The sequence below is a fragment of the Strix uralensis genome, chromosome 4 (genome assembly GCF_047716275.1).
Source record: "Strix uralensis isolate ZFMK-TIS-50842 chromosome 4, bStrUra1, whole genome shotgun sequence".
Classification (NCBI taxonomy): Eukaryota; Metazoa; Chordata; class Aves; order Strigiformes; family Strigidae; genus Strix; species Strix uralensis.
In genome coordinates this window covers 89,123,134-89,148,749 of record NC_133975.1, presented here as the reverse complement: position 1 = coordinate 89,148,749, position 25,616 = coordinate 89,123,134, and the positions used below count along the sequence as shown (strand labels likewise).

At 39.0% G+C, this 25,616-nt stretch overlaps 1 protein-coding gene across 1 annotated transcript; it reads right to left on the bottom strand.

Moving 5' to 3' along the window:
- Window positions 1–20,763, bottom strand: SPI1 (Spi-1 proto-oncogene). The gene is made up of 5 exons (XM_074867654.1): window positions 20,444–20,763; window positions 13,830–13,923; window positions 6,294–6,481; window positions 1,492–1,648; window positions 1–808 (listed from the first exon to the last, which is right to left on the bottom strand). The coding sequence occupies exons 1-5, from the start codon at window positions 20,486–20,488 to the stop codon at window positions 492–494; spliced, it is 801 nt and encodes a 266-aa protein (XP_074723755.1). The 5' UTR covers window positions 20,489–20,763; the 3' UTR covers window positions 1–491.
- Window positions 20,764–25,616: the final 4,853 nt, after the last annotated feature.

The following is a 25,616-nucleotide window of genomic DNA, read 5'->3' as shown; positions in this document are numbered from 1 at the left end:
TTCATTATATCAAATTTTATTAAATATGTACATGTTATTACTATTTAAAAGAACGAGTATCATTCCCAGATCTGCAAACTTCTCTCTAGCTTTGAGAGCTGCGGCAGAGCCTGTATTAATGCTAGTTTGAAAGCTGTAAGCTAATGCAGTGTCACTGTGACTGACACAGCACCACCTTTGAAGGCAAACTTCATCAGCTGTATTCTTTAGTTACAATACAATCAAAAAAAATCTTTCCTGACAATAATATATTTGTACATTGTTTAAATTTCCCAACTCTGTCCAACTTGTAGGATGGAAGCAAAGAATTCTGTCACGTTTAGGATTCTCAGATGCTGAAGAAGGGAATTCGTACCAGAAACATCTGATGGTAAAGGACGTTTAAAGGCAGAGAAGGGGGCACAGGAAGCAAAGAGAAAGATGCGTCCATCTCCTCTGCTGGTATCCAGCCAGGAGGTCTTAATATTTTTCTTGCTTAGGGTCCCATGGCCTCAGTGAGGATAATGCTTCCTATCAGTGACCCCCCTTCCCATCACCTCTCCACTAAACTGGTAGGTCAGCTTCTTCTTGACTTTCTTGACCTCCCCTGTCTTGCCGTAGTTTCTCAAAGCCCGTGCCATCTTCTGGTAGGTCATTTTCTTGCGATTGCCTTTCTGGATGCCCCAGCGATTCGCCAGTGCTTCTTTGTGTTTGGAGGAGAACTGGAAAGTACCTTTTTCCTTGTCCACCCACCAGATGCTGTCCTTCATGTCTCCACTGCGAAGAAGGTCCAGAAGGAACTGATACAGACGTATCTTTTTCTTGCTGCCTGTGTGAGTCATAGAAGAAAGGCAGTGGAGCATTACTATTAGTGTGTAGTTCCTGGTGAAACAGCAGAATGTATATAATTCATATAACTGTTTCAGCTAGCTTGTCAGTCACATAACTTCTTCAGTTTGCAACATTTATAACAATAGATAGTGTTACACTGTGAGGACATAATGTGGATTGATGTACCAAGAAGAAAAAACAAGAATAAAAAATTTTGAAATTAATTTGAAATGTTTTGAAATTAATTTGCTAATTTGAAGCTATCTGAAAAGCATTGCTAATTTGAAACTAATCTGAAGCTAATTTGGGCAGGTTATACAGAACCTGACTTTCAGGTACTGAGCAAACAGAGCTAAATCTTTTTAAAAATCAGTTCCTTGACCTTCTTGCCTTGGTTTTCCCACCTGTTGATGGAAATTGGAGTAGAAATGGCAAAAACCATTTCCATTCAGGAAGCTGAATAGGCAAGGCAGAAGGAGGAAGCGGGAGTACGTGAAGAACTGAGATTTCAGATACAGACACTGTTATGGTCATAAAAGATTCAGAGGACAGGAGGGTGCAAGGAGTCAGGGAAAGTGAATCTTTGGCAATGGGATGAAATACGCACAGCAGTTCTGCAGTTTTATTCACTGTCATCATGGTAACGTAACAGCTTGACTGAGTCCCTCTGTCTTCACTGACCTGTTTCTCCATGTATAATTCCAGGCCCAGGCTCCACACCATCAGTCTCCCCATCTGACACCTCCAATGGAGGGCTCTGCCTTTCCATGTCTTCCTCATCAGAACTGGGCTGCGGTGGAGATGAGTACTGTAGGCACATCCGGGGCAAATAGGACACCTTCAGGAGAAAAAAGTAGTAGAGGGAGGAGGTAGCAATAGAGGGTGGGGCATTGAGATAAAAAAAGGAAATGTCACGGAGAGAGTTACAGAGAAAAGTGGGAAGAAGGTAAGAAGTATATGAGATTGTTTAGGGTAATACTGAGTGACTTAGCTGTTGATATTTATAATAAATACTATGCAATTAAGAAACACTTCCAGCTAACAGTCAACACTTGCACATATGCAAAGATGCATCTTTACAAGAGGGAAGCAGGTACAAGGTTGTGAAGGTCAGAACTTTCCCATATATTATATCCTATGCAAGTGATATTGTCCCTCTTCCCCCATACCTTCCCAAAGATAGCATTCTTCCTAATGAGTTTCTGATCTGTTGCCTATCCCCAGTGTAAAACTGCTTTTGAGAACAACTTTTTTTTCTAACACAGACCTTCTAGAATTACTCTTTTAAATTTGAAATAACTGAAGATTTCTGCCCTAGCATGGCTGCTTTGACTGGCTTTGGCTCTGCTGTCCTCTTCCTTTCTCAGGCATAGTAGCTTCTGACAGCACTGAATCCCTATAGGACTGCATCCAACTCTGGAGACAGGGTTGCATGGGTCCGTCAGCTTCCTGTCCTGAATTTCCCCTGTGAGGAGGGGAATAGCCTTAGCGCTAACATAAAGGACACATAATATTGGCTAACATTCTCTTTTCCTAAGTGGCTATCTGAAAATTCCCCATTAATGGGGATTTCTCATCTGCAAAGATAGAAAGACAGTTTTTGTGCTAAATTCTTGTGCCCTTATATAGAGGTCTTGTCAGGAGCTGTGTGGAATATACCTCAGCTCTGTAAATGCTCAGCTGCAGTCTGGTTTAGTAGGGATCATGACCAGTTGCCATGACTTATTGCAGCTGTTCATCTAAGGATGAAAAATAGATCAGTCTGAGGGGCAGGGAGTAAGAACCCAATTCCTACATTAAAAAGAACTGACCAACATCCTGCAAACCCCACAGCATATACAATGTGGTTTTCATGAAATGGGCCAGATCAATAGTCCTGGAAGGTGAGCTCCTTTTGAACTGGATGGATGAACTTAGTGGATGAAAAACTGACTATGAGCCAGCAATGTCCACTTCCAGCCCAGAAAGCCAACCGTGTCCTGGGCTGCATCCAGAGCAGTGTGGGCAGCAGGTCGAGGGAGGGGATTCTCCCCCTCTACTCCACTCTCATGAGACACCCCCCCCTGCAGTGCTGTGTCCAGCTTTGGGGGCCCCAACATAAGAAGGACATGGACCTGCTTGAGCGGGTCCAGAGGAGGCCATGAAGATGCTCAGGGGGCTGGAGCACCTCCCCTGTGAGGACAGGCTGAGAGAGTTGGGGGTGTTCAGCTGGAGAAGAGAAGGCTCCGGGGAGACCTTCTAGCGGCCTTCCAGTGCTTAAAGGGGCTACAGGAAAGATGGGGAGAAACTCTTGATCAGGGGGTGTAGGGATAGGATTGAAGGGTAACATAATGATTTTAAACTGACAGAGGGCAGATTTAGATTAGATATAAGGAAGAAATTCTTCCCTGTGAGGGTGGTGAGACACTGGCACAGGTTGCCCAGAGAAGCTGTGGCTGCCCCCTCCCTGGAAGGGTTCAAGGCCAGGTTGGACAGGGCCTTGAGCAACCTGGTCTAGTGGAAGGTGTCCCTGCCCATGGCAGGGGGGTGGAACTAGATGGTCTTTAAGGTCCCTTCCAACCCAAATCATTGTGATTCTATGAACTACTCTTCCTTCCCTCTACTGAGAAAGGACATCTTGAGCCTGGTTCCCTTCCCAGGGGACCTTAGGCACAGAAGTGGGGAGTGGGTGTTCACTTCATGAGTTACGCCACCCGCCCCATGTTGGGCTTTGCCAAGTGGTGCTTTTCAGATGAGTTTTGCACCAGTTTAAAATGTCCCAATAAGGAATGTGCAAAGGGCTGGTTTTGGGGTGCAGCAGCTGGCGGTTAATGAGTTGGCAGATTGGCTGGAGCCGATCTGACAGGAAAGCCAGGATTGGGTAAGAGTGTGTGTAAGCTTCCTGTCAGATCCCCAAGAGCGAAACTTCAGCCCTCACCACAGTCACCTTTAGCTTTTTACAGTTAAGAAAGCTGCAGCCTCAGGGGTAGGAAGGAAGGGAGAGACTCTGCCATGGGGGAAGGGAAATGAGAAGGTGGGACAATGTCTTACAGGGGAGGGGAAGAGAAATTGCTGCCTCTGCAGAGAAAAAGGTTGTGGAAACCTGGAGTGCATTGGGGAATGGTGTGGGAGTATGGAAACCGCTCCTCTGGACATGGAGGGGGCAGTGGGATAGTGCTGTGGAGGAGGGAGGGGGAGCAGTGTCTGACAAGCAAAGGGAGTTGCAGAGGCCAACCTAGGGAGTTGAGTAAGCTTCCCCCACACTGTCCCCACTTTCCCGATCTGCTGTATTTTTGCTTACACTTCCTTTGTGCCTGAAACTCAGCGCAGATCAATACATAGAGGCGCAGGTCAATACATAGAGTGACACACAGTTATGTTACACAGAGTCACAGAGGACCTGCTAGTGTGTCTGAAAGAGCCAGGTTACTAATACAGTTCTGGAGAGAGAAAGCTTAAGAAACTCTAGCTACTTCCCATATTCTGATGTTGTCTCAGGGTCTGTGGCATCCATTTGTGATTTTCCTCTTTCTAAAGCTCAGTTTTCCAACCTTTTCTGTCATTCTCCCTTCCGAATGACTATTCTTTTCTTAATTTATTTGTGAGACCACCTGTTGGCTAACAAAACTTTTTGAAGAAATCTTGTCCAACAGCTTGAAATCAAATTTGATTTCACTAAATAATGTGATATCAACAGAAAATTAGAGAAATGCCTTTTCATATTCTTCCTTTATTTGCAAACTGTAACTCTAATATTGCACGACAAGCATGGGTGCAGTTAGTAACTGGCAAATTCAGCAGAGGATTAAAGCTTGTTTCCCGCTTCTCTTTCTTTGAAAATGCCTTGAATATGTGTTACCTAGGATTGTGGCTGGGACACACCAGAGTCTGAACCTCAGAGCATGCCAAGTACCACTTGCATGAGCTACTGTAGGTCAAAGTAAAAAGCCAAAGATCCCCAGCTGGTAAGGAAGTAGAAGGTAGTGGTGAAACTCTATCTACTAATATCTTCTGCAGCTTGGTATGGGGTGGGGCAGAGAGAGCACAGTGCTCTTTATCAAAAGTTGTAACAAAATTAATTCTCTGCCTTTTGTCCTGAAATGAAAAATGAGAACTGAGTAGAATGCAGCGGGATAAGCAGAAGCACCCTCTCTTGTTTTTTGGTGGTGCTTTCAAAGACATCCATAAAGGGGCTAATTTTTATTCTTTTTGCCTTTGGTTGGAGGTAACGGTTGGTTATTACATATTAGCAGTTGCAGTGAGCAACTGAAACAACTTGAAGCTTCCCACAGACTGCTGTTCCATGAAACATTTTTTATATTTGTAACTTTCTGTTCCTAATTCTTTGTTTGTATCTACATCTTATATTCTATTCCTGATTTTTTTTCTGAGTAGTAGGGTGAGAAGTCTGATGGCTTGCAATCAGTCGGTTTCCTGTTGACAGTGTTCTTATTTATTCCATTTTATCCTTCTTTGTTATTGATTAATATAGTATTTATACACCATTTCAGTTTGATTTGAACAAAGCAGCCCAAAATGACAACTCCATGCCTGCAGTTTCTCTCACAAAACTTCAGCAATAGCACCATTATATGCAGCACTGTAATTGGCAAACACTTTTTTCTCTGATCTCAGTCCTACTCTGTCTTGTATTCAGCACATTGTACATAGCTTGCCTGCCTTGGGAAACTCCTTAGGACAAGATCACTGAGCTTTCTTGTTGCTCCCAGTAATGACTTTGGGCATATTCTTGTAGGATCAAGAGTTAAAAGCAATCTCCACACCCATGTTGCTTGGGATCTTTGCAGTACGATGGAACCCCTTATAATTTCAGCTTTAGTGAGAATTCACTTGCAGTTTGGTGACTATCTTTACTGAACAAAGGAGTATTTTTTTTACAGGCCAATGGCTGGCTTCCTGTAAAATCTGAGCAGAGACAAGACAGTGTGTTTTGGCTCGTGACTTATTTACTTTAAGGTAAAAACACAAGTAGGTTGTCATCAGCCTGTTTCACTGTGGAAAAATTACCAGTGACTTGTCTTTGTTAGCATTTCTTGTACAGGTCATGTAAAATTGTCAGGGTTGCTTGGAAATATTTAAAACTTTCCTACTACTTTGAGGCTCGGAATACTTTCCAGTAGTCGTGGATACCCTTGCTATGACAATACATAGTTTCTCAGGTCCAGTTCCTCTGCAGAATTTCAAACCAGTTGATTTTCATTCCAAATCAAACAAAATTTTGAGATTTCAAAAACCTCCACAAAATGCAATTAACCTTTTAGGCACAGTTTGAGGAACATGTCTCCTCATTATCCAGCTAAAAAGAATGCTTAAACCACATTTGTCCTGAGAATGAAGAGTTTTGTATCAAGTGCTTGTGCAGTAAGAACTTGTGTAATTCATTTCGGCAATCTCTTTCACCTAAGAGTATCCATTCCCTGACACATTATTTTCCTTACCCTTAACTGTAATCCTAAATTTGGAGTAAGGGTTGGTAACCATACCTGATGGTTGAGTCCGATGTGTGGGGTAGGGATTGCAGAATCCAAGACGTGCATTTGTTCAATCTCCATGTGCCTGTAGAGCTGCTGCAGCTGGGGAGGCTGTACGCTCTGCAGTTCTGTGAAGTGATTGTCTCCAAAGGTCTCAAACTCACTGTGCATGTGGTGTGGATGATATTCCCAGTAATGATCTAAAGAAAATAAATATAGATTGTCTGTCATGACAAGATTAAGAAACATGGCATTTACCTGTCTTGCATTGGTTCCTACTCCTGTCACTGTCCTTTCTGCCCTCTCCACACCATCCCTGTCTGTTGACCTGTCTGTCTCTGGTGACTATAGATCCCTGTAAAGTTTATTTTCCTAATCTCATAAATGCCTGTGGTTGAAAAGTAATACACAGATCACTTTAGTTAGGTGAATACTCTTAGATGGAGAGATGGATTTCAATGATAATTTAGCACAAGATGCAAGAGACATTAATGCTGGCACCTTTCTCAAGAAGAGACATAACAATCTTACATTTTCATTCTTGAGGCAAGAAATTTTTTTGATTGGCATATTGTCATATTCTCATTACTCTCTTCCGTATGGCACACAAATGAGGAGATGGAGAAAATTTACAGATTATTCTGCAATTACCTTCAGTCTTTATTTTACTTTGCTAGCAAAATTTCAGGAATGCTGCAGAAAAGGCCCAGCACTTTCCTAGATATTTCCTGTAATTGTGTGTTGATATGTCACACATTTTTCAGTACCAATATTAGAGATTAAAAGGATAAACTGTTGCGGCAGTCTAGCATGCACTGTTTACAGTGAGGCTAAATTCTGATGCTACTCTTTCTCTACCTTTTTTATCTCTTTAGCGTGTTTGAAATTTCTGTGGTAATTTAGATTTTTTTTTCAAAACCATAAAAAAGTACTCAGATAACCACTATCCTGTTTCCTGATTTATTTACTTTTGAAATTAAAGTCGTTATAATTCTCAGTTTTAGATTTCTAGTTTTTTAGTTCAATATAAGCCTCCAAAATTTTTAGAATTTCATATTTGTGACTCAAAATTCAAAATCTGCTAGAGGAATTGTGAAGCACTGCAAATTCTATTTCTCTTTTACATACAGTAGCTGCATGCATAATTATGCACATATCTGTGTTCACTCTGGTTTTTAAAACTGAAGTCTACACCATGCCCTCTCTTCTGACTGAGCTAGGAACTAATCTTCCATAGTTTAACTTTTCATGCATCATTTTATACATGGACAGAATTTCTTTATGATATTCAGTGTAACAGTTCTAATTTATATCTTACTATTCTGAGTTTTCTTCCCTTGTACTATATAAATAATTTCTGTCCTACCCTTCATATGTTTTCAGGTTGCTATCATACAATCTACTCCTAATTATCACTTAACCCAGCTGCATGTATTTAGCTCTTAGTCTTCTGATATAAATCAGTATATTCACCCCCCTAATCATACTTGTGCACTTCTTCAAGCTGCCTCTCAGCTATTGACCTCCTTCCAGTAATGCAATGGACAGAACAGAACATGTTGTTCCAAGTGTAGTTGTATTAAATTTAGAGGAGCAATTGTCTCATTCTGTAATATGATGTTACTGTGTATGTCTTTATCTGGATACTGATGTGTTATGACTGTTTTTACTTAAATACCAGTTTCATTCCTTCTCTCAGCTTCTTTCTCCTCATCCTTCCCCACTTATGTTTCAAACAATTAGGTCTAATCTCATTGAAGATTTGAAATCCAGGATAGTGACTTTGAATGTGGCATCCTTTAGAAGGAACTCAGTGATATGTTTATACCAATCATAGTTGTACCTGAGAATTTGTAAGCTCTTTCAGCTGCCTTTATGGCTCAGGCCTGTAGAGATTTATTTGGAGGCTCTATCAGACCATTTACCACACCAGTGCTTACTTTTTTATCCTTCATGTTTTTCTGATTCATAGATAAACCATGTCACTGCATGTACAAGAGATGGAAAGGTGCTTATAAAAGCACCCAGGGAGATGCTACATTACTTTGTAATTTCTTTGCTTTGTTGTATAGTTCTTTCTGTGGGCTAGGTATGGATTTTACAGCCCAAAGTTATAATTGCAATGCACAGTAGCGCTTTTTCATGTTGTAGCTGTAGAGAAAAATTTTGTTTTCTCTGGTAAAAAAGTGATTTTTATGGGTGTAAAGTACACAGGTGCTTTCACATTCACATCTGCGCCAACCCAGGAAATGGCAGTGTGTGAGAGTCTGAATCCACAGGTCACCTAAGGCTGTGTCCTGGTAGGAGGCTTTGGGCACTTTCAATCTGAAACTTTTTTGTTTAGTTGGAAGACTGAGCCACGCTAACTCATGCTTTTTCTGGGTTAAATTACTTCAGATTTCTCTAAGTAGAGCCAACCATTGAGGCCCCATATACCCAGGGCAGCCCTGCATACTAAATTGTTGAGAATACATTGCAGGAGTAATCTGTACTCTTGTTCCTTAGAATGATCTGGCTCTGCTTCTTGTGCAGAAGGTGCTCTGTGAGATGGCAATGTATATTCCCAGGGGCCCCTTCTCTTTGACAAGCTGCTACAGCAAATGTGATCAATGCCTAACTGTGAGGATGACAAAGCCCAGGCAAAAGTCTCTGAGGCTGCCAAAGGCAGGTCTTCAGCTGTGGAATGTCTTACTAGTGGTAACTGTGGTGGTCAAGAGAAAATACAGTACATTTCCAGCATGCGTAGTCATGCGTATTTGTGCATTCTCTGAGTGGCTGACTTTTGATTCTTCTTAAATATTTTTTTATCAGCAGTTATTTTTTTATACTTGAAGATACCTCTTAGGTTTTTGGAGCCTATGACAAGGTTTCTGCTGCCTCCAGAACTGTTCTTTTAAACTCTTTCTTGCCAAGTAAATTAACCTATGGAACACTATTTATGCATATTCATGTTAATCACTATGTAATATTTAGCTTAGTCGTTACTGAATTCCTGTTTTATGGAATTAGGTGCTGCTGTAAAAATACTATAATAGTACTAATAGCACAGCATTTAGGGACTTACAGTGACCACATAATAGTAATACATTGCAAAATAAATCCATCAGAAATTACTTCAGTACAAACTTATGTCTAAATATTCAAGTTGTGACAGGAGGAAAAGTCCTTATTTCTTTCTAAATTATCTATAATTTCACAGTGATGCCTAGGAAAAACAATATTGTTTTAGTTACATTAAAAGAGAAATTCAAATTCTGTCTCCAGAAGCCCCTCTGCAGTTAACAATCCTGGATAAGTTATTGCACATGAAAATATAAAAAAATTCTAAATATCTATGTCTGCAGTTATTAGAGCTATCAACAGCTGTTTCCGTCTATGTTCTTTGTTAGTGTTATATCAGTAACGCATAGCAATTCTGTTCTTTTCTCAAAAATGAAAAGGTGGAAGGAACTAAAAAGAAAGGAGAGAAAAATTCTAGAAATGGAAAGTGTCTATTCTTTGGGTAAAGAAAAATGTCATCAAAAGCCAAGCTAGAGCTACACAGTGGAGTCATTATGAGAAATTTCATGTGAAGTGAAAGAGGATGTGAAAAAAATTCTCTCTTACAGAGACATGGAGATCGTGTTTGTTTTGGTCTTGTATGTAGTGAAAGGTTAGAGGAAGGACAATCATGAATTCTGAACTCCCTCCCATGACAGAGAGGATGTTAGCCTGTTGGGAAGCAATAGTAGACCTAAAGGCATTGTGTTAATATTCACCATGGAGGCAGATTCTCACTCTACAAGTGAGAAAAACAACTTTGAGTCATCTTCTGACCAATGTAAATTGCTTTGCTCCTGTTTAATAGGTGTTAGAACCAGCTGTTAGAATATGAAATAGGCTTAAGGAAGGTATTTATTATAAGGTGGAGTAATAGGCTCAATCTGCATCACACAGTGCAAGACCACGTAGAAACTCATGAGCCAGCTCTTGAACCGGAAACGTGACAGCTCTGTCAGCACAGCACTCTGCCGGGTCTAAGGAGACGACTGTGTTGACATGGCTGTGCTTGTGAGCTCTCAGCTAGTGTCTCTGAGTGGTTCTGCTCTGAGCTGTACAGATTTTCCAACTCATTTTGAACTAGGAGGGTTTCTTACGCAGTGCCACATTGCACAGCTTAGATATTCCCACTGTGTTTCGCTCATGTGAAAAAACAAGCCACAAAAAAACCATAAAAGAAATGAGAAAAATATTGAAGGACACTGGAAAATGAATGTCTTGATTCCCTACAGAATCGCTCTTTGTTGACTGAAATGCTGTGCTCCTAGACAGTGGCAGCAGTCTGTCTATAACAACAGTAGGATATTCTTAGTTCTCACTTTACAAACTTCATGATTTTACTAATGCCAAATGTTTGAAAATCTATGAGTCAGGGCCCAACAAATCATGAGGATAACTTTGAAGCAAGGGGATTTTTTAATTAAGTTTGGAGTTCTTTCTATTTTCCATATAGCATTTAAGACTAAGGTTCACAAGTTTGGACTTTCCTCCACTTCTATGTGGGCTAAAATCCTAACAAAAACAAAGCTGAAATTCTTAAATGATCATATTACTTCAGGAGGTGGGATGAAAATAAAATTCCAGATCACGAAATCTAGTAACTTCCGTGAGACTAGCAACAAAGTGAACAAGGGTCAGCATTAAGCTTCATACAAAACGTGATTTTTACTAAACTAATAACGTTTAGTAATAACTTAGAGACAAAGCTGCAGTGGAATTTTGTAATTGCTAAGATTGCATTAGTGTTACAAAATACGCTGTATTACATTTCCAGACTTGCTAGCGTACAAGCTCGGGGTAGGGTGATGGACTAATACATGATCACTTGAAGTAGCTTCTGTCCTGCATGACTGTGTCTCTGTGTTTATTACACTATTTACAAAATAGTTAAATTACAGTATACAAAATAAACACAAACAATGAATGTTATGATGAACATAGGGATATTTTTATGGTGTGTTTTTGCTAGTTAAATTTAGTGTTCACTTACTGGCAAAGATCTCCTACATATTAAATTAGTGACACACTATTGTGTGTACTTTACTGCCTACTCACATAAACATGGAGTAAGGGTTGCCTTCAGGATTATGTTCTACAAACGTGACAATAATGCATGTAGCACAGATCTACATCTTAAGATATTGCCATCTCCCTTTCACAAAATTAGTTCGCTAGCAGTGAGAGAGAGGTAGTCTGACACTTGAGCAAGACCTTCTACTTATTTAGCAGTCCCTTATCAGCAAAGTCAGAAGTATTACTCTGTCTTGTAGTATCTATTTACTTTATCTGGTAACTTTTCTTTGAGGTCCATAGTGGTATTGAGTAGACCTGCAAAATTATTTTTTATATATTTCCAGTGATCTCACTGTACCCCAAGCTGCATTCCTCTCTCACAATTCTGTCCTACTTATTTCTTCTTTTTCTCCTGTCTAATCATGTTTTCGGCTGTTTCACTTCACTGCTATTACTGCAGCACCTTATTTATTCTTTTTCCTCACCATTTTTCAATCATTGTGCTTTTATCCACATTGTTCTGAACACTCAATATACATTTCTAAAAGCAGTTTGTGATGTCCCTTTCCTGCTCTTCTGCACAGCTCTTCTCAAGACCCACTACTTCTCTCATGTTAACAAAGTGAAAGCCAAAGTTGGGTTTGTCAGTGTTTATAAGAAAGAAGCAAAAGGTGTTAATTTGTGTTTTTCACTCCCCTTTGTATTCTTCGCTTGTTCATTACTCTTTTGAACTGTGAGCAGTTCAGAAAAGCATAGGGCATATTAGATATTTAGACACAACCAACTACGTTACAGGTGCTTTCATAAATAAAAATTGGATTGAAATGTGCAGGCTGGGATTAAGCTGCCTCTTCCATAACCATTTACTGCAGGAGTTAAAACATTAAGCAAAGTGTTTTTTTGGTCTTTAGGACAAGTGCAACACAAGTTGAGGGAAAGACAAATTTCTGTTCCAAGTGGGTGTTTAGATACTATGTAGGCTGTAACACACACAGGTGTCTTAAGAGTTTTTGTTATGTTCATTATGATGAGTAAAAATGTGTTAATGATCTGAGCAGTGTACCTTAGGAACAGCCATCCAACAGAAAAATGAGCAGTAAACCAGATGGGATGTTAACATTATGAAAGATAAAGGGATATTGTTGCTTGAGGTAGCCTAGATTTAATGACAGAAACGTTATTTACCAGTGCTTTTTCCTACATGGCATCTTTTATATTTATTGTTTAATTGTCACAATTGCCTTTTGAGATAGTAACTGTTATCCTCATTTTATGGGTGTGTAAACAGGTACAGGTTATAATGTAAAAACCCTGAATTTCCATGTGGAATTTGCTGGGTTTGAGTAATGTGACTTGACAGATGCCATGAGGTAACTTATAAAAACTGAATTAATTCTTTGTCTCCAGGCATTAAGAATATCATAGGTGTTTCCTGAATGCAATGTAGACAATAAAGTTAGGTAGAAATCTTTTTCAGTTAAATGCTTAGAACAATCTTATTCTGTAACTTGCTGTCCCTTAAGGTAGCTTCTGTTGTGACAGATAAAACAGTGCTATGCTGTGAAGTTGTTAGATGTCTTAAATTAGACAGTGATGGGTCTAGTTGCTATATCAGTGGGAGTCTTTTAGGGAAACTCCAGGATCTGAAGGGACTGCCACGAGTGATACAGTAGAACGGTGCTTTTCCTTCCTGAGTCAATATTGACTCTGATATTTCCAGGGTGGTGTTGCTGGACCATTATATTGCACAGAAGACAAAATTCACAAAGCAAGACTCTCCCTTCTCCATTGATTTAGAGTCCAGTTCCCAGACAACATGAAAATATAAAGACACAAAAGCTTTGAAATCACATACATAAATTGAGGCAATAAATAATCATACAGTATTTTTATACTGAGCTAGGTTTATGTCAAACAGCTACAAGGAAGTTTTACATAGATTTGGAGAGGAAGTACTCGGGTGTACTGGAGGAAGAGTGAAAGTTAAAGCTAGGTGTGGCAGCATGCAAAAGAGATCAAAAGAAAGAGAGAAATATATGGAGTTTTGAAAAAGACCAAGTGCCAAAGAAACATAATTAAAATGAAGGCACAAATAGAGTATCTAGGACCTAAGTCAAACAGAAATTGGAGATGGGAACACAAGAAAGGAAATACAGTATTGCTTCTGATCTGCAGAGGAAAGTAAAAACACAGTGAAGATACTGAAGGATAGAGATCATGAGATCCCACTTTCCTGGCAATACTCTGAATGTCCTGGAAGCTCCTTGCATCATTCAGTGCTTTCTAAAATTCTCTTTCAGAGAAACCGTGTTGCAATTGCTGGGTTGGAACACTGCCATTAGGCAGAAAAAAATATTGTTGGTTTCTGATTTGAAAGTATGTGCCTATACATTATAGATCACAGCAATATGTTTGTTCTTTTCCTGAATGTCCTAAATCTCTTTCCTGTGGTATCCCATAAGACTTTATGTTCCAAGGAGATATTTTTTAACTTACCACCGTGACTCTCTCCATCACTGTTGAGATATTGGTAATAGTCATGGGGCTGTCGGTAGAGGTCTGACTCATAGGGTACCATATCTTCAGAGGGCTGTAAAGAGAAAAGGAATTTTTAGAACTGTAAGCTTACACAAATCCCTTCAAAATTATTCATACAGTTAGTGAAGGGGAGATGCCAACACATTTTATATTGCCTAGGGATAGAAGGGGGAGGCTTCAAGTTCTTTTTGAATCGTCAGGAACAAAATGCTTGACACCAAACACTGGTTTGAAAAAAAAAAAAAGAGTAATCCACAATCCACCTCCTTAGACCCAGTCTGATAACCTCCCTGCAACCTTCTGGGGATACTACTTAGAGAGCTGTCTTGGACATCAGGCCCAAGCCAAGATGCTATCACACCAGCATGGCAGGGAAACCTTTTATTTGGTAGTGGCAGACATTTATTATTATTATTCCTCCTGTGCACAGAAGAGAAAGCAAAAACTTGTCTTGTCTAAGCATGTATTCGGAGTGTTTCTAGGAGGTCTCACTAAATGGTGGCAGTTTGTAGGAGGGTAATGACGTTGACAGAGGGCATAAAAACACCCTCTTTCTCGGTTTTTGTCCAAGATGAACTGTAAATGTTTGCTGGTTCAAATCAACTGCACAGGACTGTTAGGTAAGCACAGAGAAGGCTTTAAAAGTCCAAATGCACAGCAGATATTGACTTGTGACCTACTGGATGCTTAGCTGTAGAATTAAAGTCCTGTCTGTGTTCTTAAAATAAGTGACATATGGAAACTTTCCCACTTGTGTTCCTCCCCACACCTAGTAGTCCAGTGTTAACACTGATTAACATCTTATGTTGATTCAATAAAGGTGGTCTGTTTATTATTAGTTGTGCACAATTCTGTTGCTTCATTTCACATTTGGTTTTGTCTTTTTCCAGAGTAGTTTCCAGAAGAATTAGAGCAGGGCAATGTCCTTCACAGGGCTTTGCTAAACTTTTGTCCAATTAAGCTCATTAAAATATTTTCTTCCAATCTGAACAAATTCTTATGGTGTCAACAGCGATGTAGAACTCAAATACCTTCTTGATTTTTGTTCTGAAAGGAAATTGTCTCTAGTAGGTACTAGTAGAAACATTTTCCTTCTGATAATGACTTCAGCAAAACTAACTTTAAAGAAAAGGACAAATATTTAAAACAACATGATAACTTGATGGAGATATTTTTGATGTTTATATGTTCATATTCCTATTTATATGTCCCAAATCCTCATCTCCCTCCATAGATCTGTCTCATTTTCAGAACACCAGCATTTTGTAAGCTTAGGCTATGGTGACAGCATGCCAGAAATGCAGGCGAGGTTCTCTTTTTCTTCCTCCTCTAGACTACTTGAGAACATGAAGCCTAAGGCAGCAGCTGCCATTAAAATCCAGATGGAGGTGGTAGATAAGCATCTGGCAAAAGGAAAAGATTTTTTTTCTGGTGAAAACTACATCAGAGTTACCACTGCTCATTAACTCTACTCTAATTCTTCTAGTTAACTTCTTCAGTGCATTCTGTTGGAATTTGGGGATTTAGAGATTGTCCTTTTCTAGGGATGTAATTTCTATGATGACGTTGTAGAAATGAGATCAAGAAAAAGAGAGACTTATTCCCAGAGGATTAAAATGTTAGAACACAAAAAATATAGAAAATACTTTTAGAAATTAATTTGGACCTTGGTAGATCCTTAGTAGCAGCTGCATACCATATTAAAAAGCACTAGTAAGATTGCCTAAACCATCATGACTTCCAGAATACACACTAGCTGGGCATCAGATCCATGGAAAATTCAAAAGCCTCAGGAGCAAATCTATTGCCTGGCTGTCAGCTCCCAATATAATCTGTGGTGGGGGATAATTGTTTTGGGGAAATCTTGAGAAGATAATAACCCACAATAAAGACAATCTAAGGGAAAGACTAAGTAAAAGGAGCAAATCATCATTTAACTGTATCCACAGCAGGGATACCAGTGACGGGACTCCTCTTATTTCTGGTCTCCAGAGGATGTAGGTGCAGTTTCCCTTTCCAAAACAAGATGTTTCCAATAGAATTGTCCTTCATCTACACAGAGATGTAATGGGAAGTGTAACCTATTTTCCAGATTTCAGAGGGGTGGTCAAAGGAGACAGTACAACATGGATTCTTTGTTGCTTCTGGTTTTCCTCTACATATTTTCTTTGTGTTCTCTCTAACCATGACTGGTTATATGAATTCACTCATCCCATTCCTTAGACCTGTGGTGTACTCTGATCTCTGACAAGAAAAAGTAATAAGACTGTGTTTTGCTTTCTTCAGGATAAAGGTCTGAATGGAATTTCTACTTTTCATTCTCTTTGCAAATTAGTTCACCGCACTCCCCCATTTCCTTTCCATAAATATATGCTTCCTGTTAAAACATGTCAACCTGAAGAATATATGAAGTTTTTGCCTTCATATTCAGAATTTTTAATTTTTCATAACTCAAAGGAAAGCGTTCATATTCTGTAAAAGGAGAGACCTCAACATCCAAATGGAAAATGCACATCATGCTAGTTGGGAGAAATGGAGGTTAAAAAAGTCATATGAATTTACATAGTTTGAAAGAAAATCTTTGTTTCCTGTCAACTAAAATATTAGAAACTGACTGAAATGATAAAGATTTTCATATCTAAATGCATCAAAGTTTGTAGCTCTGATAAATATTTACCCAAAAGTAAACAAATTTCCAAAGAAATCAGTGTCCTGTCAATTTAGGCTTAATATGCTATATATAAAATTTCCACTGCTACAACAAAAACTCTGTCATTCATATCTTTACAGAAGTATAGCTTGGCAGGAAGGCCAAGCATCCATCCAAAAGTAGATAAACAATACATATCTTAGGCATGGGAAAGAACATTTCACTTTTCCTAGTTGTGCCCTTTCATTGTTGTCTCTTCTTCCCTAGGATTTTCCAAAATCCCCCATTTCAGTCTAATATACTGTAACAGGCAATAGTGTCTCACAGTCTGAGAGCTGAGATTGAAGTATTTCTACCATTCAAAAGCTAGTTTTACAAGTTTAGATGTGTATTCAATAACCAGAGCTAAAGGAAGATGTGTTAAATAGACTCTTTAAAAAGTGATTCCCTTAATATTTACAGATCTGGCTGAATGCAGAGTGAGTTACAGATACTCAACATCTAAAAACCAGTCTGCTTTTTCATAGATCATTGGTTTTTTACATACTCTGTTTTGAAAGTCTGGGACTTAAAATCTCTTTATTATGGATTGTGGAGATTTTCTTAATTGAATTTGTTTTCTGCTCAGTTGATAAAATATGTATGTGTATGTCCTTGTTAATTAATGCAACCTGGACCAATCCATCCCCACAAAGGACTTGAATTGACACCACTTTCCATCTTGCTGTCTGATCTTCAAGAGTACAGTAACTAATATGGAAAGACATATATAAAATATTTAAAAGTTTATGTATCATGAACTTAATCAGATGGTGGCCAAAGGAGACAGTACAGTGTGGATTCTCTCTGATTATCTTTATGCTATGGGAAGGTGGGATATTTTCCTCTATTCATCAGAGAAATTATTTCCAATAACCTGTTTTTAATCTCTCTCTGTTTTGTTTTGTTTTGGTTTTAAGTTTTATTAAAAGCTTTTTCTCTAGTTAGAAGAGGTTTCACCATGTGCTGCTGTTGCCTCTTGTACCAGTCTTTACCCATTTGCCCTGTCCTTCTCTGGAACCTCCCCACCCACACACCCATTTCATCATCTTACTTACTAATAGCACTTCCATGACACTGAACTGTTTTGTTTCCCCTGACAAAAAGCAAAGAATGGCTTATGTTACAATTTAATATTTAACTGATGTCAATGGCCATTTGTTCTATTAATTGTTTTCATGTAAAAGAGTGACAGAAGGCTTTGTTAGGAAGTCATAGCTGTGGTCTGTTGGTATCTCCTTTCCTACATGCCGTGAGGTGCAGTATGCTTTCTAAAACCATATTCCAAACTCAAGCAAGAGGTGAACAAACAACAAACTATCTGTCACAGACTTCGATAAATGGAGAGTTGCCTTCATGCTCCTTCTTTGCCCTGAAAATCAAGGGAAAAACCACAAAACTACTTGGAGAAAGCTTGGTTGGCATTGGTTAAGAGACATACAGGGGACTCAACTGAATAGCAATCTGAAAACTCTTTGTTTTCACCGAGACTTTGTCAGATGATTCCAGGTGATTGTAAATTCACTAAATGCTGATCTTTTTTTTGTTATCCTGACATAACTATTCACTGGCATGTGATTCAGAAATGCTCCACACAGTTTCCAATGATGTGCTGTTGAGACAAGCTTTAAGGCCAAGATTAACTGTGTTTCCTTGGAAAAAAAATTAGAGCATAACTATTTTAGAAAAGATGAGTAAAAATATTGACACGATCACTCATTGGGCCAGCCTCACTGGACCATGCTGGCAATGCAGTTACATGGAACACAGGGCATTTTTGCTCTCATACCAATATACTTCCATTCAAAGCCATGACTTCTACAGGTAGACGTAGGGATTCACATATAACTGGGGCCCTCTTTAGGCAAAGGTGTTCGGCTTAATAACTTTTTGCCCTGTAGCACAGCTAGATTCTATCATGCACTGGAAGACATGTCAGTTTGCAGAACTTTCCCATACAAAATCCCTAACCTTCAGAGAAAGATGCAGTACTTCTGAATTATTTGAGCAGTGTTTTCCAAATGAAGGGTAAGAGTTTCCTAGTGTAGTCAAAAGGAAGGCAGTTACTGACCCACCCTCAACTGAAATGGGAGGAGCAGAGGAGGGAAGTATTGCTTCACAGAAACCCCTGTCTAGAAACAGGCTTATGTGTCCCCTCTGAAAAAGTCCCAGGAGGCACAGACATTTATAACGATGCCATGTGGGGCTGTAACTGGCAGTGCTCAAAGTGCACTTAAAACAATTTTGAAAGTACAAAACACAAAATTATTAATTTGGGGGCATTTTAATCACAAAAATAAAAACCAAATTACCCTGTCAAGTGCTCCTGTAAGATGTAATTGTATTTTCACTGCCTGTTGGCTGAACAGAGTTCAGCCAGAATATTAATTGCAACACAGATTAGAATATGGGCCAGACTCTGTGAGATTTTCATTCCATTTATTCAGTGTATGCCCTGGAACTCAATACTGGATAAAAGAGTCCAGAAAACTTGGCTATGAGTGAATGAGTGGACAGAAATTTAACTTTTTTTTTTTTTTTTAAATGGAGAAGCTGGTTTCTGGGGTAGTTGAGGACAAGGTCTGAGTTTCTTTTTCATTTTTTTTTATAGCCCAACAAGTAACACATTGAGAAATCTCTGTGTACTTTTAAAATTTTCTCAGTTTCTTTTCAGATTTCTATCCTGACGCATTTACAGTAGATCCACTGGGCAACTCAGTGTGTTTAAGAAAAAAGATTTTTAGGGTCTTCTCAGTCTTTTCAGGGACTCTGATGATGAATTGCTAGAATAAAGGGTGTTCTGAAAAGAAGATATGTATTTTCGGTCAACATGGATACCAATCATGAAAGGAATTCAAAGGGCCATCTTCCAGGGTGGAAGATAAAGAAACACGTCTTTAGCCTTCATTAGATGGCTCAAGACAAAAAGAAAACTTGATACAAGTTTTGTTAAAAGGACTCTTGAATCTGCATTGTCTCTTTTTGTTTTCTGGACGTATATAACAATTACTGTAAGTCATCTACCACATAAAAAGCCAAGTGAAAACACCTTATCTGACAACTCTTCAGCTTTTACAAATTTAAAATCTAGTTAGGGCCTCTTATACCCATTCTGCTTAGAGATTTCCCATTAAGATTTGTTTCTGAACAACAATGGTTGTTGTTCAGGTTAATGACATTATGTTCTTCATAAATACTAATTTCCGAACTCTCCATACGATAAATTACAGCAATGTAACAATGCTTCAGAGTTAAAGAAAGGATAGAAACAGCCTCATAAGCATACAGAAAAATTTGTATCTTAAACATTGAAAGACCCAATTAGGGGATGCAGGTTTTCCCCCTCATTCACCAATTGCTGTTTCATAGCAAGTGAATTCAAGAGAATTAGCTCAAGAGAAATTGAAGTTAGAAACTAAAATACCATCATTGCAAATTGCAGTCCTAAAATCTGCAATACGTAAAATCAGCACTCGGAAACTCTTCTCTCACAGATTAGTAGATTGTTAAATACATAAACTATGTCTGATACTCTAGATTATTAAGAATTACAACTTGAAGAAAGACTTGGCCTTACATCATAAAGCCAGCACTGAAGAAAAAAAATTTACTGACTTGCTATACGCATACTGTGCAAAAATACCATACATTTAATCTGTGAAAACAAATGGAGATCAAAATCAGATACAAGTTTAGGGAGGAAATGTTAATTTCCCATTCATTGCAGTGTTGTCACTAGCTTTATATATTGATCTAAGCCCAACTTCCTGGCATTACAAGTACAAACCAAAACAGAGATATTCTCAAATAATAAAATCTGGTTTACTTTGCCTTTGCCACTGAGCACAATGATCCATATTAGGAATAAACCCCATATACTCACAGGGGGAATGAGGGGAAATCCTTCCATTTTGCAAGCTTGCAACATTCAGCCAACTTCTGAGTGAATTTTTCTTAATTCAGTTTTCAAACATCCAGAATAACTGACTTGAAAAAATCACATGAAACAAAAAAAAAAAAGGAAAAAAGAAAAAAAAAAGGGAAAAAAAGGAAAAAGTGAGATCCTCGGACTCTGTGAAGTCCCTTTGCAGTGATGGATCTCAGGATAGGAAAAGGACCCTAACAAGTTTTCATAGTTTGCCCTAATAGGTTCTGAGGTGAACTTCTTCCCGAGTTGTATGTGAAGTTCCTGATTTTATCAAATGTCTGTAGAAGGGAGATAGCCCTTGGGTCTATCAAGTGCACTGTGACATCACTGGCAAAAGTTTGCATAAATCTCATTTCAGGCAGCCGCGGCGCTGTAACAGGAAGTCTGTCCTGAGCCAGATCTGCCATGGGCAGGTGCTTACTGTATAATCAGCAACCCAGAGCCTGGGCCTGCTACCAATAAACAAGCACATGGGTGCAGTGCTCTGTGGAAGACTATGTGCTTCCCACTGTAGATGAACCATAACAATGGTGCTGCTCTCCGGTTTAACGATGTATCTCAGAGACACGGTCCTGACAGGTTCTGTGAGGACGGTGCAGTGGCATGGATTTGCTTTAATAATCGTTCTGTGTCAGAATTAAGTGGCAATACTTAGCAGAAGGGAAAAAAAAAAAGATTATTCAGTTTCAAATATACAGTCTTAGGTTTCTACAAAACGCTTAAGCCCATGAGACTTTCTTCATAAAGTTTTCAATAGAGTGAAGTGATTCATTGAAAGATACTTAGTCCTCTTATTTGTTTCTTGTGATTTCTTTTCTTTTCTAGCTCCTGCAAGGAGAAAGTGAGTGGGGGAAAAGGAGAAAGTATTACATGTCCCATGCAATTACTTGACTTCTCTCAGACCCTCAGTGCCTTTAACAGTGAATAGTGAACAAGATTTGTAGACTTGTATCTGAACAGTCAGGTGCTGCAAATTCTTGTAGTGATTTTTCCTTCAGCTCTTCTCACATGGCCTTCTCCCCTCTCTTTATCCCACTATTTTACTTGCATTTGGCTGCATTGAACAAATGCCCTTCATACTGAGGTCCTGGCAGGGGCAGGGGTGAGTGGGCCATGGGGCAGGATGTAGAGGGTGGGGCCTTGTTACAAGGGGAGAATGCTCTCATTCTGCAAAATGACTTCTTGCTTTGCAGTTAGATACTAATGTCTTGGAAAAGTGAAGTTTCTTTGTCTGGGTTGTTCCCCTTCAATCTATGCCCATGTGCCACAGGTTCTGCTTTTGAAAGTAGTCTGTTCACCACTCACCTGGGTCTATGGGTGAGGGGGAATTTCAGCCACTACAGACTTCCTCCCTCGTACACTGGTAAAACCAGAGCCCACTCACAAGTTCCTCTCATTCCCCACCCTAAGGAACTCAACAAGCAAACCATATTAGCAATGGGATAAGATCAAGAACATGATGGGAGATTAACTCTTGAAGCCCCAAAGTGAATTTCACCAGCTTCACTTGATACATAAGAATGGCATTCTCATTTTATTTGTACCATGAAGTCTTGACTTTAACCTAGAAATAAACAAGCTCCTGAACTTCTGTCTCCACTTCTGTCTCCAAGATGGTTCTCAGGTCTCCCCTTGGATACCAGCCTGGAAGTGATCAGAACTAGCTGGGGAAAAAGGAGAGAAGCAAAGTACAGTCCCGATGATAAAATTCAGTGCAAACAGAAGAGAAAGGAGTGAGCAACAGCATACACAAATCTTAAAGTGGGTAATTGTATAATAGGTGATAAAAGTAATTGTGGAAATTGTGTGCCTGTTAAAAAGGCTATTCAGAGCAAAGAAGATATGCTATCTGAATCATCATAGACTGAAAGATAGCTTAACCATCTACTGGAAGGTTTAAAAATGTAATGGTTTACACAGAGGCTTCTATTAAAGTGGAATGCAACTATATTTCATACACTGGAGGATATTTCTGCACTGTCTCTTAGCACAGGAAATTACCTAATAAGGATAGATATTTTGCACCAGCCTTACTGCATGCAGGGAATGCTAGATTACCAACATTATCAACCATGTTTAATATATGAATAATCATAAGCGCACCAAAGTTGTCAATATAGTAATGAAATTGATTCTCTGCATGATGAATTAGAACCAGATGATAAACCATAAAGCTTGAGGACCAGCAGAAAGTCCAGAAGTTGAATAAGCTTCCTAGGAAGGAGAGTATCTCCATAAATGGAAAGGTTAAAAGTGAAATAAAATGCTTGTCTACACTATCATATTTGTATAGGAACATCACTAGTAACAATCTTGCTAAAATTCAACATGGATTACTTTTTCACTGTTGCATGTAACTGGTGTTTTATCCTATGTTTGTAATCACAGAATCTTCTCACTCCTAAAGGAAGTGATGATACTTTTGGCCCAGATCCTTGCAGTACCTTATTAGATGACTTACATGCAGAAAACAGATGAAATTACCAAACGATTGTATATTAGAGAACCACTTTCCAGAGGCATATAATGTGAAGTGCTGCTCACGAAGTGTAATCTGACCTTCAAAAAGGCTTTTGAAGTAGGGTAGGAATCCTTCCCCATGATAGGAATTTGAAGAACTAGAGAAAAACCTACTGAGTTAAAGGATTAATTTTCTGAACAATTATTTCTGAAAACATTTAACATTTATATTCACCTGAGACATTTTCCCTCTAAGCATCACCTCACTGCGTGCAATTTTTTGAAACAGTTCTTCCCCTACCTCTACCCGTTTATTCTTCAAGCTATTTCTAACCACAAGCTACCAAAGCAAAAGGGTTTCAACTTGCAGCCACATCACAGAGAGGTCCCCTTACCTCAAACCTTGTTTGGTGCTTGAAAGGTAATTTTTCTCCCTACTAAAACCACATACAACATCACTCATCCTGAAGTCTCTTAGACAGAAACAGGTATTTACATAGATGCTTCTACTGAGTTTTCTTGTAACAGTAAGACAAGACCTCTAAGCAAGGAATCTCTCGTATGTTCCCTATTCTTCCCAGAGCTATGTTTTCCATTGAACTCGTTTCATCTAGAGGTAATATAGCTTGTGAGTCTTGTATATCAACCTTTAACATTGAATATCCATTCAGATGACATGATGGGGTCTGCCCTCTTTTCTTAAGAGAGCCTGTGAGTCTCTCTGACTGTGGAACTTGTGGGGTCTGGAGCTCTAGACCACAATCCTCTGCATTTAACACTTCATTACATACACTGCTACTGAGTTGAAGATATGAGTTAAAATACCTTTGTTGCATTTTTCCATAATAAGAGAGTAGGAGCCAGAAAATGGCTGCTGCAAGTTACTGGCTGAGAAAAAATTGTTACCACTTTTTCTCATGTGGAGCTTCACCTTAGGATCTTTAACAGTCTGAACATAGACTCCACTGAAATATGTGCTCCCCTAGGTTATCACTCACTGATGTTCCCTTGTGATACCCACAGGTTTATTGCCATGGCTACATTTGACCAAAGACTTCTCCTCACTATGTGGGCATCCCCTCCTAGAGTTGATGCAGCTCCTAGTAGCATAAAAGTCCTTTTGACAGTCCAGCTTTCATGAGTTCCTGAGTTGTATGTAACAGCGTCTGTACAAGGACTTTTGCCAGTGGGAAATATAATAAAAATATCATTAAAATATCACAGTCTTAACTAACTTTGCTATATTGTCAAAGATTTTCAATCATAGACTAGACTAAATCCATATCAGAATGAAGATAACCATTTTCACTGGGAGGAAGAGGAGTAATTTGAGTCAGTACTAATCCAGAAAGCCTCATGGATTTTTTAAGAACCATTATGATATGCAGTCACCTACAGAAATGAAAAGCACTTAATTTCTGATTTTATTTGTAACTTTTAAACTGTCCATAAAGCAGAATTCAACAAAGAAGAAAATCTCCCTTTGGCAATTTATATGGCTTCAAGATCAGTTTACATCTCAGCTACATTTTATTATTTACTGTATTTGGAAAAACTTGTTTTGGCTTTAAGGCGTGTTCAAATAGATGTAAAATTTGATGTCAGTTTTTAATGATCTGCATTCTGCAGGCAACAGATTTTCAATTTACATATTCCTGCTCATTTATAGTCATCCAGTCTCTCAAAACTTTTGTATAATTTCAAGCAATTAACATGGAAGAGTGGTCTAACACCATCTACTCTTGAAGTCTACATCCAGTCTACAGACTACATACTGTCAGTAGCACCAGTAAGGTGCAAGCAGTATTGTCTAGCACTCCTTCATAGAGTTGTGCCTTGAACTTACGGTCCAACTGAAGTTCCACCTCCCCCCCAAATCAGATACTTTAATAGTCAAAATTAAACTATAATGATGAGGTGCATCTGAGATATACTCAATAAGAGCATATCTGTAGAGATGAAAAAAGTTGTTGCTGAAGGCTCAGCAACCACCCTGTATTTCCCTTGGGGGGTGGCACTTCAGACTGGCTCTCGTCTGATGCCATGGACTGAATTCCCATTTGCAGCTGGAGTCCTGAGCCACATCTTCAGTTTCATCTGAAAAGAATCCAGTTTATGCACTCTAATACTGTTACGTGGTGCAAATTAAAAGTGGGGAGGATCAGGAAATTAATTTTAGAAGTGCACTTATGATCTGAACTGGATTGCTGATCTACACTCACCATTAGAGAGGATTCCTTCCCGGGGTCTGTAGTGACCTGTGTCAAGCTGTGTCAGAATTACCTCTGCTGGAGTTTGAGTTCGATATTTAGGCAGCAGTTCTTTCTTGAGAGTGCAGCTGTATCTAGGAAGAAGTCTTGCTCTCCTAATGTAAATAATACTTTCCAGACTTGCATTTTATTAGGATTATATCTCTTCATAATCTCTCTGAATTCTAAAGAGAAAAACACAATTCACAAATAAACATGTCTTCAGGTATCCGGTGGGTTTACAACTGTGCTTCCTGTTCTCTGCCACCACTTTCACAAGGACTTTGTATCTGGAATTCTGCATAAACAGAGGAACTGAAGTACTAGAAGCCAGTGCTCTTTATACACCCTCACAGCAGACATTTGGCTGTATAAGAGGTGAAGGATGCATGCAAGCCTCATGTCACAGCTTTATGTAT